This window comes from Gadus macrocephalus, chromosome 12, assembly GCF_031168955.1.
Source record: "Gadus macrocephalus chromosome 12, ASM3116895v1".
NCBI classification, from domain to species: domain Eukaryota; kingdom Metazoa; phylum Chordata; class Actinopteri; order Gadiformes; family Gadidae; genus Gadus; species Gadus macrocephalus.
The window spans coordinates 6,328,611-6,348,804 of NC_082393.1; the positions used below are offsets into that span (position 1 = coordinate 6,328,611).

Here is a 20,194-nt window from a genome sequence, read left to right on the forward strand (position 1 = left end):
AGTACTAAAGAGAAACCCATTCATCCACCCATCCATTCGCCCACTCATCCAACCACTCAACCATCCATTCACCCACTCATCTCAGAACTACAGCCTGGAGTACGTGCTCCTCTGCCTCCCTTAGCTGTCTCCTTCAGAGTACAATTACTGCTGAAAGTTGTGCGCTTATCAGACTTCAGAGCTTCCTCCCTGACCCAAGCTGACTCAATATAAACACAAACGAGGAACTGAGAGTAGTATTGAACAAAGTGGAAAAGGTCGCTATATTAATGGAAATGGTTCCAAGTAAAACTGTGCATCAAGGTTGAAAGCTTATGTCTTGAGCCAAAATAAATGGTGACGGGAAAGAAAGCCATGAAATAAGTGACATCCATGTTAGGCTGAAGACACTTTACACACTACATTACTTATCCAATACCAGCTTGGACTCAAAGCAGAACACAAACAACTAAATGTTTCAAGATAAGAGAAGCAGTTGATCTAAGATGAAGGTTAGATATAAAGGAACTTGAGGCCAAAATACTTTAAGTGTCAGACTTCATGCTAAATGCTATATATGTCAACGGTCACAATGTTGATGAGAAACCAGGGACTTTTATTCACACTAATAGATAAATGAATGACCCTTCAGAAAAACGACCCGACTGCAACTCAGTGTTTCACCAGAGAAGAGGAACGACAAATCAGCCACACAATGTTTCACCAGAGGAGGTTGTGTCCAGATGGTGTCTTTTTCTCATTTCTGGCTACTTACATAAATACACTGAATTATTTATAGTTTGGTTGTCACACAGAGAGAATAAGTAAGAAGAGGAATTAGTCAAAGGAACCAATTAGGGCAGTTGTTTCTGTTATTGTGCTTAACCCTCATAAGGTGTTCGGGTCTGTGGGACCCGTTTTCAGTTTTTAGCTTTATAAAAGTGATACAAATAATTATTTTTTTGAAGTAAGATTCATTGGCTTTGGCTCATTTTCTGTGAGGAACATGAATCAGAAAACATTTTCAAGGACCCCCCCCTGTATACCCCCCCATCACATTTATATTACACACAGGGTGTTCGGGTCCGGCGGACCCGGAGCTAGTTTAAGTGTGGAATTCATAGGTTCTGTGCACCCTGATTTTCCCTTCCTCCTCTCTGTGTGTGTGTGTGTGTGTGTGTGTGTGTGTGTGTGTGTGTGTGTGTGTGTGTGTGTGTGTGTGTGTGTGTGTGTGTGTGTGTGTGTGTGTGTGTGTGTGTGTGTGTGTGTGTGTGTGTGTGTGTGTGTGTGTGTGAGAGGAGAGTAAAGCAGGTGAATGGGCCCTTGGTGTGTGGTGTGTTGGTCAGTGTGCACCCACTGTTCCCACACAAGGTTGCAACATTGGAGCACCCAACACTATCTACACCCATATTCCCACACATTTCACCCTCCGTCTTGCGGGAACCGAGCTTGGGGACCTGACACTATAAAAAAGCTCTGTCAGCGTGGTTCCATACCACAACTGATCAAAATGGCAAAGCGATTCTCTGTTCAGACTGCCTTACAGTTGATATTTGAAGAGACAGAGGGTTTTGATGGTGATGCAGAGGAAATAGTTTCAGAAAGTGAGGATAACATTTCTGAAAATTCAGAGTCTGACACTGAGTTTGAAGAGGAGGATGAGCATCAGCCAGCTCCGAAACGTAAAAGAGCGTCAGGACTAGCCCTTGTGACGACCCCCTGCACCCCTTAAGGCTCTTTGATGCCACTACAGGGCTACTACTTGGGGAAGGTGATCATAGTCACAGTATTGATCACACCTGGGTTAATGGGCGGGGTATTTAAGCAGGTTGGGTCTCTCTCTCATTAGGCACTCTTTTCGGTTGTTGCAGGTACTAGGTATACTTTCACTTGGGCACGTTGCTTTGTTCTTTGTCTTTAACTCTTTCCCCTCATCCTCACTCTTATTAGTTATAGTCTCATTTCTAAACATACAGACGCATTCACTGCATCCACTCGTCCACAACCATATCTCGCACTTAAACATATACCCCTAGACACGTTACTGTTTGTTTGTTTGTTTGCTTTGCTAAATAAATTGCATTTTGCTTTAAAACTCAATTCTGTTGTTGTCCTGGACCAGCCAGGACAAGCCTGCGAGCAGCCAGCCCCAGGACCATCCCGTGAGCAGCCAGCCCCGGGACCAACCCGCAAGCAGCCAGCCCCAGGAACAACCCGCAAGCAGCCAGGACCAGGACCAACCCGCAAGCAGCCAGCCCCAGGAACAACCCGCAAGCAGCCAGCCCCAAGACCAACCCGCAAGCAGCCAGGACCAGGACCACCCCACAAGCAGCCAGCTCCAGGAACAACCCGCAAGCAGCCAGCCCCAGGACCAGCCCACAAGCAGCCAGGACCAGGACCAACCCGCAAGCAGCCAGCCCCAGGGACATCCCGCAAGCAGCCAGCCCCAGGACCAACCCGTGAGCAGCCAGATGTAGGACCAGCCCGTCAGCCAAAAAGTAACGCTGTGAAGTGTGTGGACCCATGATGGACAGAAAAACACAATATACATGCAACCAGTGCAAAAAATACATATGCAATACAGACTCTGCCCCTCACGTGTGGTATAGTCTGAATACGTATAATGGCCGTGTTCAAAGGCTTTAATGTCTTGTTCAGTCAGAAGTTATTGAGTATTTGAAATTGAGTTTCAATTTCTAATGGGGTTGATTATTTCCCTGTTATGCCAGTTTTTTTTATGCATTTCCTTATTTTGTTACATTTTAATACAAAAATAAACAAGAACGAGTGGCACCTCTATTCATAAATGTGATTTAACAAAGGTAAAGTCAACAAATTTAACATATGTGTTGTTTATATTACTTGCAATTGGGATGAAGTAACCATCTGGTGAGTATTTAAAAAAAAAGTTTGATCATGTTGAATTAAAAGGCCTAAAATGCAATGGGTCCACCAGACCCAGCAGCACCTCCTGTGTAACAAAAACACGAACACCCTATGAGGGTTAAGTAGCAGGCTGGTTGGGGTGTGTGTGTGTGTGTGTGTGTGTGTGTGTGTGTGTGTGTGTGTGTGTGTGTGTGTGTGTGTGTGTGTGTGTGTGTGTGTGTGTGTGTGTCAAGACGCTGATATCTATACCCGTGATAAGTGTTGGTTTCTGATTAAGTACTGCTGACAAGTTCAACATTTGTTCTACAGATCTTCTGCTGACAAGTTCAACATTTGTTCTACAGATCTACTAATATCTATGTCCTGTATAATCTTTTGTATTTTAGGTTGCCCTAAATAATTAATTAAACTATCTGTGTATGTCTGTGTTCTTTCCATTCTTAAACGGTAAGAAGCTTACCAGACCAAGAAGCTAACCTGCTCACTACCTGTGCCAGGTAGGGTGTCTGAATAAAAGTCTTTACATTGACATAGACACAGTTAGGTCATACACACGCCTATCCTCAACTTGGCATGGTGTGTGTTGCTTGATGGGAAGACTCCCTAATCCCATCTGCAATGGTCAGTACTTAACAGACCTAATGTCCCTCTAGCCCTCACTAAACAGACTTCCAAACAACGGTGCAACTTTATTGTTGTTTACATTGAATGTAATAAAAAAAAAAGGGGTTGTGGTTTGAGCGTATGTTAAGGTACTTAAAAAGATGCCCCCTAACCCCAACCTGCTCCTTAATTACCTGTCTCTGTACCATCTAACCCCTACCTGCTCTATAATGAAATAGATACGAATTCACTGTCTCATCCCTACCTGCTTCTTAATGACCTGTCTCTGCATCATCTAACCCCCACCTGCTCCTTAAATTTGTGGATCTGAATTCACTGTCTGCTTCACGACCTGTCTTTGAATTCACTGCCTATCACCTACCTGCTCCTTAAAGACATGTCTCTGTACTGTCTAACCCTTACCTGCTCCTTAATGACCCGTCTTTGTAATATCTAACCTCTGAATTCACGGCAAATCGTTTGGGATTAAAGTGGCCGCTAAAGGCCTTACAATAAGACTAACGACCCACTCTCAGTGTCTGTCTGTGTATGAGACAAACAGAATGATATTATTTACTCATCTGTTGTGGGATGATTGAAGAGGATGCTGACCCAGACATAAAAAAACAAAGGCTATATGGAGTAGCGTTCTGGAGTAACGTTAACGTTATATAAACTGTATCAAGATGAATTCATATCAACATGGGAAAATGACACTACGATAATCCCAAATTTCCTCCACAACGTTCCCCTCTTTTATTTAGCTTTGCCTGCTGCTTTTGCAGATCTACAGTTTATATCCGTGAAAGGGAGGGGATACGTTCAACACGGAGCTATAAAATGGGTCCTTCCCCATGGATTCCCAACTCAAACTGAACCACAGTGATTTCTGCTGACCTTAAATGTGTATTTTGGTGTTACAACCATTGACATACAGGCAGCATTTAGAGCGGCGGGCATTGTCGAATTCCTGTCCTCCTCCTACATTTGTGGTTATCTGTGCTCACACACCGAGATTAGTCACCGATCGGGCCTATGTCCCTGCGAAACACCCTCAAAACTCATAAACTGTAATCAGGGCAACCACACACACCATCATTACAAATAAGAACATTCTAAAACAACCGATAGACCCTCAGAGTCGTTAGAATGACAACACCGTGGAACGTCGCAAAACTTTATCGCATGCAAGTTCGGGCAGAGTTTTGAAACCTCAACTTCCAAACGACTCACCCGAAGAATTATTTCTTTCCCGCAGAAGTTGGCTTTTAAGTTTCTAAATCGCCATTTATGGCCGCAGCCGCCGGTCGGGTGTGAAATCCTCTTGCAGTTGGTTTTTGAAATGATTGAGAAGTCAAGACTATCCAGGCGTATTTTTTTCGTGATCTGCCTTCTGGTAGCTGTGATCAGGGCGGACAGCCGAGCAGGAGTTCCTGTCCTGAACAGGAAAACTCAACAGGAAACTGATGTCAGGCTTGCGGTGCGGAACACTGCCACTAGGGACCTGCGGGATCAGATGACATCAAAGACATTCATAGTATCATTTGAGATCAGGGCTAACCCTGACTCCAAACAATTACTCTATGTTTTTACTTGCCTTCCAAGATTCCATTCGTTATGTTAATCCTTAGTTGGTATATAGAGTGAAATAAGATTATGATATGAAGTAATATGTTTAATTCTGTGATTAAGAAATCACATTACTACTCAACCCAAACATCCTGTGTTGAATCTGAGGTGTTTTTTTTCCTGTGTTTTTGGGTAAATGTAAATGTTATAACAAACTTACTGCAAGGTATTTTGTGTTTTACGACACCATACATACATCAGTAGCTATCAACATTAATTGTTAATGGAGCTGATGTTGTACCGTTCATCAGACTACATTCCCTACGCTCTGGCCATAAATGTATCTTCCAGTCAGGACCTTTGAGCTTTGTTGAGAAGGAGAGTGGGCACATAGAACTCATTCACCAAGAGAATACACACATTTCCAAACATTAATTTCCATCCGTCTATAATCTATTGCCCTATCTCTTAGGGATTCTGTGGTTTGTTCTTCTCTACTGCGCAAATTTAGCATTATTTGTACGGATTTTCCTCAAATTATTACTGAAATCCTATGATGTTAATAATATAATTAACTCGTATAAACATAGGCTGACGTATCCAGAAAAGACAAGGGTCTACAACTCTTTTGCGACCCAAAAATGTTAAATAGTTTAAATAAAGCAACAAATGATCACCATTATGACTCATGAGTTAGTGGAAAAATAATTTAATATGATCATATTTCAACAATGCAATGGAAAAGCAGGTAAAACACGACATGAAATGGTATCGAAAGCTTTGCTGTTTTCAAGGGGTTACACATTACAACCAAGTCTTAAATGTTCATAGAAACAGTCTCCCTCCCTGTGCCTTATTTTTTCTGTTTTGGTTAACTTCACGTCCTTCAATATGAGGTGTGGGGAGGGGCATAGTCTCTTGCTGTAAAGACGATGACATCACAACGCGGACATCGTTGCGGTGGCATCACATCAGGGCTGTGACATCCTGACTGTGACATCCCGACTGTCACATTGCCATCACAACTGTGACATCAGAACTGTGACATCCCAAATGTTTAAATTGCATCAAAACTGTGACATCACAACGGTGACTCACAAATGTCAAATTACATCACAACTGGGACTTCAGGCCTGTGACATTGCCACCAGGACTGTGACATCACAACTTGGACATCACGACTGTGACATCACAACTTGGGCATCACGACTGTGACATTGCATTCCGGATTGTGACATCCCAACTGGGACATCCGGCTGGATATTGCCATCTGGAATGTGACATCACAACTGGGACATCACGACTGGGACATTGCCATAATGATTGTGTCATCACAACTGTGGCATCGCAACTGTGGCATCGCAAGGGCGGCGACCTCAAGAATGGTTTATTCAGCACTGTTCGAAGCCCGCCATCAGCGACAGGGCCAGGGATTCCACTGGGAACACGGGGTCAGAGGTCAGAGGTCAGGCAGATCATTCAACCGTGTCAATAGCAACATTAACTTTTTATCATTTGGGGAGACTTTCATGGAACCCAACGACACTAAGTAGGTAAATAAACATATTAAATATATAACAGCAAATATAAAGTAGAATAATATCACATGTCAGTACTCACGGTGAGGGAAGGAACCCCGGCAGACGGCCTTGTTCAGTATGGTCACCAGGAACATGTGGCAGTTCTTAAAGTCAGACTCCATCTTGTCTATCGACTCAATCCTGAAATTCACAGTGCCATTTCACATTGTTTATCTTGGGCCTTTCTGTAATAAATACATTATTCCACAGTTTGTCATCAAAATGCCATTAACTTAACTTTGAGTGGATGCTCATGTTATTCAGAAGAAATTAGGGTAAACCATGTGTTGTTGTTATTTTACCTTTAATTAGAGCCTATTGTAAGTCAAATCAAATCAATAATGTTTTTTAATGAGCTCACTCACTTCCAGGCTCCGAAGCCGGCCTGCCAGCGGTCAGAGAAGATGAGGACCAGATTGAGGACCTTCATGATGGCTTCCTTCACGAAACTGACCTGAGGGAACACAGCAAAGGAGACAGTTTGTGACAGATGCCTAATGCTCTACTGGTTCTTCAAGGCACTGTAAAAAAAAAAAAACTTAAAAGGTGACATATTATACCACTGGATAGATGAGCAACGTTTTATACAGTCCACTGGGTAGGATGGTAGACTGATCTATCCAGCACACATATCGGTGCCACGCCCACTTGTGATGTCAGAAGGGGCAGATCTTCAAAACGGCTTGTCACGGCTAATCACACTCACACCTGGTGGTGTCACCTTTAAAATCAAAAAATTGTTTCACCTAGAGTCTCACTTGATTTTATGGGCAGATGTAGATTGGGGTAGAATTATGTGTGGGGATGCAGATGCATGAAAGTCTTCCGAAGTTGGGGTCGCAAAAATGGTCGGACAAAATAATGGCGGCACAGGCCCAAACATTTTGGGAAACCCGCGTTGCATGACATAAAGCCGCCAGTCTCTCCGGGCGTGGGCTACCTTCTCTCTGAGCAGGCAGCGGTCGTGGATGGTGGACAGGTATCTGTAGTGGATCTTGATCAGCTGGTCCAGGTCTTTAGCCTCCTGGACCTGGTGCTGGAACTCCAGACCGGTGCTGTGCAGGATCTAGGCCACATTCATAGGAAACACAGTTTGAATATTAAGATAATGGAGAGCATGTCGCTAGTTTATTATGGAACATAGAGTAGTCGTTTTTGGTACTTGATTTACCAAAATTCATTAAAAACAGAATTTTGCATTATCTTTTGATTTATTTCGTCATAATATTTTTTTCTTTTAATTTACTAGTTTCTCTTTAAAACAGTTTTCTGTCTCTAATAAGCTGTTACATGACATCACTCTTAGCAAAAGACAATTTTACAAAAAGTTTACAAAAACGTGTGTGTACAGTAACCCATGACATTTCCTTGAACACACTTTTGTTCTATGGTCTATGATTCTTTTAATGAATAATAATGTTACCAAATTACCAGTCCAATCATAATTTCTAGTGACCTCTGAAGATAGGTCTAGAATAAAACAGAATGGCCTGGCCTGGTGCTAGTGGCCCTGGCCCTGGCCGTACCCGGGTCACTATGTAGTTGTGAAGGCTGTTGACGAAGTGCATCAGCTTGACCCGCAGCAGACACATGCGGTGGATCTGCTGGTTTATGCCCTCCTTGGCCGACGCCCCCTCCCCGGCCACGCCCCCTTCTGCTTTCTGAGTGGCTGACGTAAGATCTAGAGGAAGTAATAAGCAAATTATTGAGGTTAAGAAAATAAATGCATTGTAGTCATGCATTTTGCGTCACATTTTTTTAATTTCCATTTTTCTCTCTTGTTTTGAACATACGCTGTGTATCCTTCTATGCACAATACACACTTTGTTCTCTTACTTTCTGACAAAAAGCTGCCATTGAAATAATGCAAGTCAATTATGTACATATTATGTATACATTCAGTATATTGGGGATGATACAGCAGTATTCAAATAAAAGAGAAGAGGGTTGTGGTCGAACAGATGAGGTGACAACATTTTAACCTTTTCCTGGAAGCCCTGTATCTGACTGAGTACTTGAGTGTGTAGTGTAGGGCTGGGACGACGCGTCGACGTAATCGATGACGTCGACGCATAAATTACGTCGACGCGAAAAACGCGCGTCGATTCCAAAAATAAAAAATAAAAAATAAAAAAAAAAGATGGGCGGCGCCGGGGCGTAGTAGCAACGCGAGTGGCTCCTCAGACTTTCATAAGTGCAAGGCGCCACGCACTCGTTCCTCTAAAGTATGGGAATTATTTAATGTGAAAGGAAACGATTCCGTGATATGTCGTCTTTGCAAAATGGAGATGACTTTCCATTCTAGCACCACGGCAATGCACCAGCACCTGAAGAGGCGCCACTGCATCTGCACAGCTGCAGATGACCGAGCACCGTAGAATTCTAAGAATGCATTACTTTGCACTTTTATTTTGGAATTTAAAGGCTATAAACATGTATTGAAATGTTAAGGAATTCATATTTTTTTCATTCAGATATGTAAATCAACATGTATAAATTGCTATTAGTCAATTAATGGGGAGATAATCGAGAATCGAATCGAATCGAAATCGAATCGGACTGAAAAAATGAATCGTTAGATTAATCGACGCATCGAAAAAATAATCGCTAGATTAATCGTTTAAAAAATAATCGTTTATCCCAGCCCTAGTGTAGTGTACTTCAAGCTACATGCTACTTACCGCTGAACCGGACCGTGTCCAGGCAGTACTTGGCCCATTTGATCTGCAGCAGCAGCAGGAACACCTGGTTGTAGATCCGCTGGCACTCGCTGCTGATGACGATGTCCACGGGCCAGGGGACCTTGGGGAACAGAGAAGAGGTGAGGGTGTTTATTCAGTGGCGCTGGGAGACCCGCAGGAGATGAGAACACACCCGGTGACCGGGTTACCTTGTAGCTCAGGGTGAGGACGTCCAGGTTGTGGACCGGCTGCTTCTTGCGGGCTGGTTCGCTGGTATCCAGGAAGATAGACAGCCTGGGAAAACAGGAAAGGGGTTAACTCTGGGGTTTTGGGCAACATAGTCAATCTAGATTGAACGTGACATACACCAAATTTTGCTTATCTACATCCATCGAACGTTAAGTGTATGTCCTTAATAACAGTCTATATGTTTATGAACTGTGTATATGTCTTTATAACGGTCTGTGTTTATTAACCATGAATATGTCTTTAATAACAGCCTTTGTGTTTATTAGATGTGTATATATAGTAAATAGCATACGTTAACTAACTTTGTAATGTCTTGCATAACAGTACGTGTTTCCATTAATATCTCCTGGGTGCAGTACCTGCTGCTGTCCTCTGGGTGTCGCTGCCCCACCGCCTCCTGCAGCTGAGCGTTGAGGAAGGACAGCTGCTGCCAGCTCTCCTTTTCCAGCACACGCTCGAAGATGGCCGTGTAGAAGTCGTACATGGTGTCCCCGGCCTCCAGCAGGAAGTAGTTCCTCATCGCCTGGAGGTACTCCAGCAGCCTGCCAACATATCAACACTTTTAATATTGTATGGACAGCCAGCCTGATCGAGCAAAGCTTCAATGGTCCAAAGTTCCCATGAAGGGTTTCTAATTAAATTGAATATAGCATAATGCAGACAAAAGTCTGAAGGTCACATTAAGGCATTCCAAACCATTCAATTTCCTATAGCAGAACATAGCAAAGCCTAGCATCATGTAGCTTAGCTTCATTAGTCAAAAGGAGACTAATGTTATAACGAAAAGATAATAACATAAAAAATATGTATTTTTTTAGCAATCCACTCAATAAACCCCCATTTCCCTTAGCACGACCGGAGACTAGCTTTAGCCCCTGCTCACTTGTAGTCCTTCTTGAGCGTGGTCATGAGGTTCCCGCAGCACTGGATGTATCTGCGCTGGATGTGGGGGTACAGGCAGGAGCGGAGAGTCAGCTCAAAGCTCTGGCACGTCACAGACTGGGAGGAGCGATCCACGATGAACTCCCCGCCGGAGAAGCGCTCGTGGAAGTCGCTCTGCTCCAAGTAAAGCCTGGGGGTGGGGAGATGGTGATTAGAACTAGGAGTCAATAATGGCTGTGCAACACCTGAGGTTCAGGGAACTGCAGCCAAACTGATGAAAGTCAATATAGACGTTTAATGGGGGAGCTGAATCACAGGGGTCTCACTAGTTGGTCAGTGTGTGAGTGTGTGAGTGAGTGATGAGTAACCACATTTCTCTTGTATGACGTCAATGACGGCAAAATTGCAGAGGGATCCACCCCTCTGCGTTGCCTCGCAAGATTTCCTCCTTGTTAATTAAGGGAGCGTTTTCATTCCCTTTGGGGGGCTTGGGTTAGGAGGTGTCATATATATATGGCCTGTAAAGCCCTTTGAGACTGTAACTGTGATGAAGAGCTATACAAATACAATTTAATTGAATTCAGTCTTCCTATCTAAAGACTGGTGGCTCTTCCAGTACGTTCTCCAAAACCTCTGCCGGTATCTAATCTAATGTAATCTGATTTAAGGGCGGGAAATGGAGAGCCCCCACCGGCGGCCAATCCATGGTTACAGATCGGATAACCCCCTGTGACCGATGGCGACCGCTCACCTGGCAAAGTTGATGGCGAGCAGCGGGTCGTGGATGTCGTCGATCTGCAGGTGCTGCACCACGATGGACTGCATCTTGATCAGACTGCGCTTAGTGGCCTGTTGCTCGGTTACCGCATCCAGGGGCGAGTCGTCCCGGCGACAGAGCCGCGACTGAACCGACTCCAAGAACAAAGTGTACAAGCTTTTCCTCTCCGCGTCTAGAACACACACGGACACACGTGCACGCACATGCAAACACAAAACACACACACACACACACACGTTTATGGCTACAGCAAGGTGCTAGAGCCACTGCAAATATTTTTGTTCACAACCTTTTTCAAAATGAATTAGCCAATGTTAGTGAGGAGGTTAGCCAAAGAAACTGTGATAAGCTACTACTGATTTTACTTGCTGAAAAGTGTACATCCCTTTACAATTGTACATGGTACATGGATATGTTACCATAAAAAGGCTACTTTTAATTCCCGTCATGTGAAATAATCATGTGAAATTGTTATAATGATTATATATAATCACTTTAATGAAGACCAACTTGGAACGGATGGCCCCTAGTTTGTGAAAACCTCTAACCCTGGCATGTTCTATAAAGTTATAAAAAGAAAAAGATTGTATTCTCCATTATCTTTCGCTGTGAGTTCCTGCCTGCTACTAGCCTGGCTCCGCCCGCCTAAGTACTTCCGCTCAATTTGAATTTTCCTTCAGTACTAGGTCTGGGTCTGCGGTATGTTAGTGGGTTTTCTCTGTCTAAATTTTCTGCGTCCAATCAGCGAACAGAGGGAGTGGCCGAGATCAATGACGTTAAAGTCAGCTCTCGTTGACGGACATCTTCACGCACGGTGATTGGTTTGTTTACAGCCTGCGCGCAACATGATTCCCGGCCAAACGTTAGCGATTGGTTATGGCAGATCCAGAGTGGCACTGGGCAGATCCAATAGTTTTAAACTTGTACAGACACCCGCCTTCAAGTGAGTTAACGTTTCTTAATTGAGTAGTACCAGACTCTCAGTACAAATTAAATGAAGTACGAGAGTCTGGTAGGACCAGGCTAGCCTGCTACCACACGTGCGTAACAAAACTGCGCACACCATTCTTACTATGTAAAACCCAACAGAAAAAAAAAATATCAAAGTCACACGTGTCATGCCGCAACTCACCTCTAGAGGCGCTGTCGGCCGGCACGCTCTCCTTGCAGTCCAGGTTCTTGAGCAGCTGCATGCTCTTGCCCGCCATGATGATCTGCTTGAGGACGGGCTTGAGGAAGGAGACCATGGTGGGCTGCCGGCCCCCGGCCCCGGAGGTCTGCTCCCCGGCGGAGCTCCCGCTGCCCGCGTCATTCATCCGGTCCTCCCCGTCCACGGGCTCCGAGATGCTGTACAGCGTGTAGGTGGCGTACCAGAAGTCCCGGTGGTTCACCGGCACGTCCTTGTTCCTGTAGGGAGGGGTTAGGGTTAGGGCTCAGGGGGCAGGGCTGTCTGAATATCAATTTGAGATACGTATGCAGAAATGATGCTTTAAGATAAGATGGCAATGTATTTATTTTCTGTATTATTATTTGGGTGTTTTAGTCTTGTGTAAAAAATATATATCAATTCCTGTGACACGCACATTTCTCATCTATATATATCAATTTATATCCTGAAGTTCCTGTCTGGGATTATTATTTCCCTGAGGTGAAATTCCGGTTGACAGCAGAAAGATCAGTCGTGTAAACAAAGAGGTCCCAAGGCTGACCTCTGAATGATGAACTCCCGGGCGGGGTCGAACAGCTGTCCGTGAACAATCCACTCATCCACGATCTCCAGGTACGGACGAACCGTCTCCGTCCACAGAGAGAACAGCAGAGCCACCTGGACACACAGAGGGGAAACATGTTCACAATTGTCTACTCGAGTCGGTACTACTCCCAGACGAATAGGAATAGGATTCACATAGGAAACTGTATTTAGAATAGGGATTTTAACTACTTTGTACCAATATATATATATATATATATATATATATATACACATATTTTATGTTTCTATATTTAGAAATTCAAAACAGTATCTTTAACCACATCAGAATGGTTGCAATCAAAGCATGTTTTGCTTTCTATTCTATTCAAGATTCTAACTACCCCGGTCACGCACTAATATGCAAATATATGCAAATCAGACAGCACATTCACTTCAGAAGGGAACATATTGGGTGGGGGAGGGGAGAAGGTGGGTAACCAGGGACCCTGGAAAGGGTCACAAGTGCAGGTAAAAGGGGAAAAGATTCTGGCTGCCAATTTTCAATGAGTTCAATAATAATGGTGAATCATACTATTAAAGACCTACATTTGGCCACTCAGTCATTAAGCCCCTTTCATCCAAAGCAACTTCAGTGAGTTCAGGTGTCACTAAAGAGCAGGCTGGAACTACAGAGAACCTTGTTATGGATGACTCCTGCTTAGGTTGAGGTCATTGACACGTTAGCAAAACTATGTGAATAAATAGGGGATTATAGGGATTATAAATGTTGTGGACTGCCAGAACTCCTGAACCCTGAAGGGCTCCACACACACGTCCACACGGTAAGATTAGGGGTGAACCCTAAAAGCTAAACGTCGGGCCATAAGACGCTGTGGATGTCCGTGTCACATGGGTCGTCCAAATTCACACCACGTTCAGAAAGAGTTTCCCACGACGGATCACTTTTTCACCCGAGACCACAGATGATGGACCAAACCACGGAGCTCTGGATGATCCCTTATGACCCCCTGACCTCATGACCCCTGACCCCCCCTGAGTCTCACCGTGTGCTCCGAGGCCTCGCCCACGCTGTCGTACTCTATGATGGCCTTGTAGAGCGTGTTGAGGAGGTGGGAGGCCCGCACCACGTTGGTGGTTTCCACGGGAACCTCGGCCACGCCCGTGCAGAACACCTTGTGCAGGACGTGGATCTGCGCCAGGTGGGGGCGGAGCCGGACCAGCACAGCCGACAGAGTTACCGTCTCGTCTAGGTGGAGCAGACGCACACACACACACACACACACACACACACACACACACACACACACACACACACACACACACACACACACACACACACACACACACACACACACACACACACACACACACACACACACACACACATAAATTGACATGTGCATGCCCCCTCCCCAACACACAGACACACGCAAACAATTTAAAACAATTGAACTTTAACAATTGTTTCTTCTTACTTTTAGCCAGGGTGAAAGAAATCGCCCAGTAAGTGAGTGATTTCACGGCTGGTGGCAGAATTTAAATAATGTTTTGCTTTAGGGGAAATCTGATCTAGTTGTTTAACATTCACCACCAATATGCAAATACATGCAAAAACAGCTATCGTTAACGACAAGTCACTTCAAATTCGCCTACAGTGAATTTGTATACAAGCCCCCATGGCAAAGCTTTAGATGTTTCAGAGGAATTTGAAGACACCCCTCTTGATTCAGACAGGTTGACCACTGTTGGCTTATACACTAAGAAAAACTTTCTATTATAAGTAGTGCATTCCTGCAGTGGCCATTCTACACAGTGTTGATTCGACAGACACTTATTTCAGCTGCTGGCCAAGTTTGTGTTTGAAAATGACGTGCTTACGGATCCCTAACACAAGCAACATTATTGGGTGAAACTCATTTTAAGCGAAAGAAGGTGAAAGCCAATCAGTGCCCATCAGACTTTAGATATTCATCAAAAGTCTGATATCAGATATTAATCTGAAGTCTGATTTTGAGACCAGACGAAAAATACTCCGTTTTCAAATCGGGGGGGGGGGGGGGGGGTCATCTACGAAGACCCACCTTTGCCGATGAGCTGCTTCTCTATGGTGGTGAGCTCCTCCCGGAAACTGGAGAAGTACTTGTAGAGGGCCCACACGAAGGCCTGGTAGGTCCGGAAGGGGGGCTCCCGGCACGAGGAGTGGGAGGAGGAGGAGCAGTGGGAACCGGAGGAGGAGCTGGGCGGCGGGGGTCCGGGCTCCGAGGAGTGGCCCGTGACCTCGTCGATGAACCGCTGCAGCCTGAAGACCGCCTGGCCGTACACGGCGATGTCATCCAGCACCGAGCGGAGGCAGCTCTGCAGAGGGAGAGGACGGGCTGTCAGTGTGGTCCGTGGCGCTCTGCTTTAGGATACATCAGGTTAGGGTTCATGTATCGTGAACTGAATATATATGCATAATGTTTAAGACGTTTTTATCTGACCTCTGAGCAAAAAACAAGAAAAATCTGATATTTGCCACACCATGTGATTATTGATCAATATCCCTGATGACGCCTAGGCCAATATCATACAGACCCATATCTGATGAGACATTACATATTTTTACACCATTCTTAACTAATCCTGACTACAGACTACAGTGGACACAAAGTAACAAGTCTAAACTGAATCAAGCATTTACTCATCCCGAAGAAGTTATCAACCGCAGATTTGTATACAGTTGTATTAAGGTAAAAAGATTTTTTTTAAAAAGGATCGCTACAAAAATGACAGATGTCCAGACTTCAGTGACCTCAAAGCTGGCTACGTGCATGCCATCATCCAAGTGGACGTATTCAAACCACACCACACAAAGGAGTATGTAGTAGCTGTTTTTACATACACAGATGTATATATATATATATATATATAAGGTCTCTCAAATAAATTTTAATATGAAATATATATTATATTTCACTTTGAAATATTGATAGGTTATAGGTCCACAATCTCCTGCGACCCATAATATGCATTATCCGGTGATAAAGCAGATCAGGAGAACCGAAATGGGGCCGCGACCCACGGGTTAGGAACAGGGCTTATAGAAGGTTCTAGAGGAGGAGGATCTCACGCTGGTCAGATGGGTCACCACTACGTCGTTCCTCACAGACACCTTCCCCTCGTGGAACTGGAATATGAAGAGCTTCTTCACCCCTGACAGCAGCCTGAACACCAAGGCAACAGATTAGACGTCAGGACACGCTACAGAGACCAGGGGTTTTTTCAATTTGAATTGACAACCCATACTGTCAATAATATCTACCTCAACTGTCAATAATGTTAACATAATATGAAATGCTTTTTACTTCCCCATATTGTGATTAACTTCTGTGTTAATTGTACTCTTATTACGATTTTTCCCTTTTAGTCCATATTCAAGCAATCTCCTTTAATTCCTTCTTATGTATTGTGTACTTGCTGCTGTTAAACCTGAATTTCCCATCCAAAAATAAATAAAAAGAAACATCTAATCTTTTCTCACTTAAAGGGGCAGTCTTCAGCGTTCCTTCTTACCACAGCGTCTCGCGTATCACCTGCGTCTCCGTCACAAAGGCCTTGTCTTCAGGAAGATACAACGGGTCAGTGTTGTACAGGTACTGGTCCCTGTTCAGGAAATGAAACAACCCAAGCGTTACCACCGCGCCAAGAACACCTGACCCCCTTGTATCAGAGCCCGTGTTCATGGCACCGACTGCACTGCTTTTTTCAAACAGCTTAACCTTTGTTTGCCTGTCTCTGGGTTTGGGTGGAGGTTTTACTTGTCGTTTAGAGAGTTAAGGGGTTGTCGAATAATGTGGCATGTGAAGCCCTTCGATACTGGAACTGACACTGAAAATAGGACTGGGGGCTATACAAATAAAATGGACTTGACTTGTTGCTTGGAACAAAGGTGTGTTGTTCTCTGAACTTGTATTTTCCTTCCTCTTTTTGGATTGGCATGTGGTCTAACACAGGCAAAGCCCTTTGAGACTCAGAACTGAAGAAGTCTTTTCAAATCAAGGGGCGAGTTTCCGAATCCCGGAGCTTCCAAAAAGAATGCGGAGAACTTTGAAGCACACACTAATAAAGGGATCATAATGGGATTACTCAGCCTAAGCGAACTATGGTGCGCACGTCAAACTTACAGAGGGTAACTGTGATGTTAGGTGTTGTCAATTGAAGGGGACTTATGTCATGCAGGTAGCTACGGTAAGGACGAGCGAGGGTGTCACATACCAGACGTTGAGAAGGTTGGAATGCAGGTGGAGGCTGTGGGGGAACCGGGAAGCGTGGGTAACCCAATACGGGGTCACCACATGCTGCTCCAGCCAGGCCCTGGCATCCGGCTCTCCCACTGAGATACAGTAAGACAAGCAACACTTCGTTCAGAAGGAATTTAGATTAACATGTATCAATGTTCAATGTTCTGACATGGGATAGTTTCAACAGACTATCTACTGTGGCCAAATCTAATCATCCATGCATGTTCTATAGTTTTATTTGGTCTGTCTATTTTATATATTCAGGGTACTCACTGAAAACCAACACAGACACACACGTCCACGCTCACACACACTCTCTCACGCACACGCACACACACACACACACGCACACACACACACACACACACACACACACACACACACACACACACACACACACACACACACACACACACCTGTCCATGTGAGGGCGAGTGCCGGGTTAGTGTTGTCCTGGTCCTCCTGGGGCGTTCGGTCTACCTGAATACCCGAATCCTCTCTGCTGATTGGCTGCTGGGGGTCCTCTTCATCGCTCTCCTCCTCTGACCACTCCTGTGACATAGAATAAAATAAAGTACAATAAGTACAATAGAGTAGAAAGAGAAAAGAGTAGTAGAGCATAGGGCACAGTAGAATAAAAAATAAAAAATAAAAAACACAGTAGAGTAGAATAGAATCAATTGTATAGAATAGAATAGTGTACGATATAATAGAGATGTTTAACTGGGATCTAATACCAGAACTACCTTTCTTTATGAGTGTAGAATATTCTTCTTTTATGTAAGATTACTACTACTTTATTATGAGCTATATGCTATGGTAATGCTAATAATAACTGTAGTAATATCTTATAACAGTTGTAGTTACTTGTTCATTAATGAATCATTACTTATTACCAAAACAGCTAGTTGTAATTATTCTGTTGTCGCATTCGTTACTTATTAATTAATGGCTCTTTAGACATTACAACCACACAGAGCTCACTTCACACTTGAACTAAAGGACTCTGTGTCTCCAGCTGACTCTGAAGCAGTGATACAGAGGGGGTACTGACCGGGGTGTCGGGGTACGGCCCGCACTCCAGGTCTTCATCCTCCATCAGGTACTTTGCCCAATCAAAAGTATCCTTCACTTCTACAACGACCACAAGAATAAAAAACATTAGTAAGCTTCAGGGTTGGTCAACATGCAGAATATGAATCATTAAAGTTGTATTAAGTACGATTGAGCCCCTCCAAGTGAGAAGGCAGGAGACTTTCAGAATCAAAAAACTCAATATCAATATGTCCACCCGAATTGGCTTTTCAACCATGTGACATGACCTAGCAAAGCTGGGCTGGCTGGATGGCGAGAATGGTAGGGGGCTTTGGGAGTGTCGATAGTTTGATTCTTGTAAACAAAGAGAGAGATACAGGCTGGTCAGCCATTTTTATTTGATGAATATATCATTTATAGAATGTGATTTATTGATAGCATTATTAAAACTAATATGATCAGTGAGCAGTATTTACAGATATCTCCAGGTGTGTTAAACTACGAGCTAATTCAAATGTTACAATGTCTTCAATTTCATATGAGGATAAAAAAAATCCATTCCAATCTGTAAATCATAAATAATAACATACAAATATATTATAATTAAAATATATAATTGCTTTCTTACATATTGCCCAGGACATCACGATAAACGCCATTAAGTATTATACAAAAGCATGTATAACGTGAATGTAATAATTTTATAAAAGTAGTGGACATACCTGCTTCTTTGAGCCGGGGTCTCTCTACATACTCTGTGTTTGTGGGGGGCCCCGCAAGCAGAAGCATCATGGACAGTATGCTGTAATGAGCATCTGTCTGCAAACAAATATATACATGTTAACATAAAACAACATATAAACATAACGCAGAGGAAGACATCACCGGCACTTGTTTTCCTGCAGAGCATAATACTACCTTAGTGCCGTCCACATTCATCAAGGGCGAGTTCAGGAACTCGTCGGTGAGGCGAGCCCATGATTCAGCTTTAGTTACGTCCGAGTGGATCATCAGCTTCTCGTATATCCTAAAAAACAAGAAAAAACAACACTATTTAGACCTTCTATGTAGCCCACGATTTTACCCAAAGAGACTTAGTGGCTTTGGTTGTCAATAATAAGGCGGTATGGGGTTTTAGGTATCTTAATCAAAGATGTCTACAATACAGGTAGACTGCGAAATTTAGTTTGAACCAAGAACCTGTCAGCTTCAACAACATAATAACCATACTATCCTCCCCCGACCCATCGTTCAATGCAATAGAACAAATCACTGACCCATTGATGCTGCGGGTGACTTTATGGCTGTCGACGTCCAGGTAATTGTGGAACCTGACAGATGAATGACAGACATGTGAGTTAGTTACGTCAACAACGTGGACCATCATAACTGAAGGACTACAATCCAGATCGTGTTAGCGACTCACTTGAAATTGGACCATGCGAACTTTAATGCCAATTGGAAGTTCTGGTCATTCTCGTCCTCGATCCCGCTGGCCCATCTGACCAGGGTCTTGGTTTCTCTCTCGGTATCCTTCTCGAACTTGGTCCAGTGAGCCATGATGGAGAATGCTCTAGAAGACTGCAAACTAAAAACAGGCTGATACCTGACTTGGTCACTGGCTTGGTGTCGCAGACTGCATGATATCACATCATAGTGTGCATCTGTACTAGATAGAATATACAATTGCTTGATTTGAATGCCTCCAGTGTCTCTTTCTAAAAAACATAACAACCGCGCAGTGCGCCTCACTAGTAAACTTCCTGTGATACAGTGCGCATGCGCAAATCCAAGAGGACAGTCAAAGCAATAGCTTTTCATTTTTCAACATCAAAATAATTCCAGCGTAATACGGCAAATATTGAAAATAATGTATCTTCGTTATTCCGCATGTCAATGTTTAAAATGTAGATGGGATCTTGTTTAGTACATAAAACACATTCCCCCATGATGCAGCG

The 20,194-nt window shown here is 43.8% G+C and overlaps 2 protein-coding genes across 4 annotated transcripts in view; both read right to left on the reverse strand.

Annotated features, from left to right (window-relative positions):
- Window positions 1-4,970, reverse strand: part of cyfip1 (cytoplasmic FMR1 interacting protein 1) — a 31,427-nt gene extending 26,457 nt beyond the window's left edge. Inside the window, exon 1 of the mRNA XM_060066256.1 lies at window positions 4,702-4,970. The gene's annotated coding sequence lies outside the window, so the exon portion shown is untranslated. The remainder of the gene's footprint in view (window positions 1-4,701) is intronic.
- A 760-nt stretch (window positions 4,971-5,730) lies between these two features.
- tubgcp5 (tubulin gamma complex component 5) lies at window positions 5,731-20,030 on the reverse strand. Of its 3 annotated transcripts, none has more exons than XR_009528238.1 (24): window positions 19,663-20,030; window positions 19,514-19,567; window positions 19,155-19,263; window positions 18,959-19,055; window positions 18,256-18,335; window positions 17,618-17,753; window positions 17,176-17,293; window positions 16,474-16,563; window positions 16,031-16,124; window positions 15,003-15,276; window positions 13,965-14,167; window positions 12,917-13,032; window positions 12,340-12,614; window positions 11,181-11,379; window positions 10,431-10,619; window positions 9,907-10,089; window positions 9,508-9,592; window positions 9,299-9,419; window positions 8,144-8,298; window positions 7,558-7,683; window positions 6,983-7,071; window positions 6,658-6,758; window positions 6,367-6,475; window positions 5,731-6,224 (listed from the first exon to the last, which is right to left on the reverse strand). XR_009528238.1 is itself a non-coding variant. In XM_060066257.1 (23 exons), exons 1-23 carry the CDS (start codon window positions 19,794-19,796, stop codon window positions 6,429-6,431), a joined length of 3,075 nt encoding a protein of 1,024 aa, XP_059922240.1. In that variant the 5' UTR covers window positions 19,797-20,030; the 3' UTR covers window positions 5,731-6,428. The 3 variants fall into 3 exon arrangements, 1 of the variants encoding a protein (XP_059922240.1); XR_009528237.1 differs by having other exon boundaries at window positions 5,731-6,293; window positions 6,342-6,475; XM_060066257.1 differs by having other exon boundaries at window positions 5,731-6,475.
- Between the last annotated feature and the right edge of the window lie 164 nt (window positions 20,031-20,194).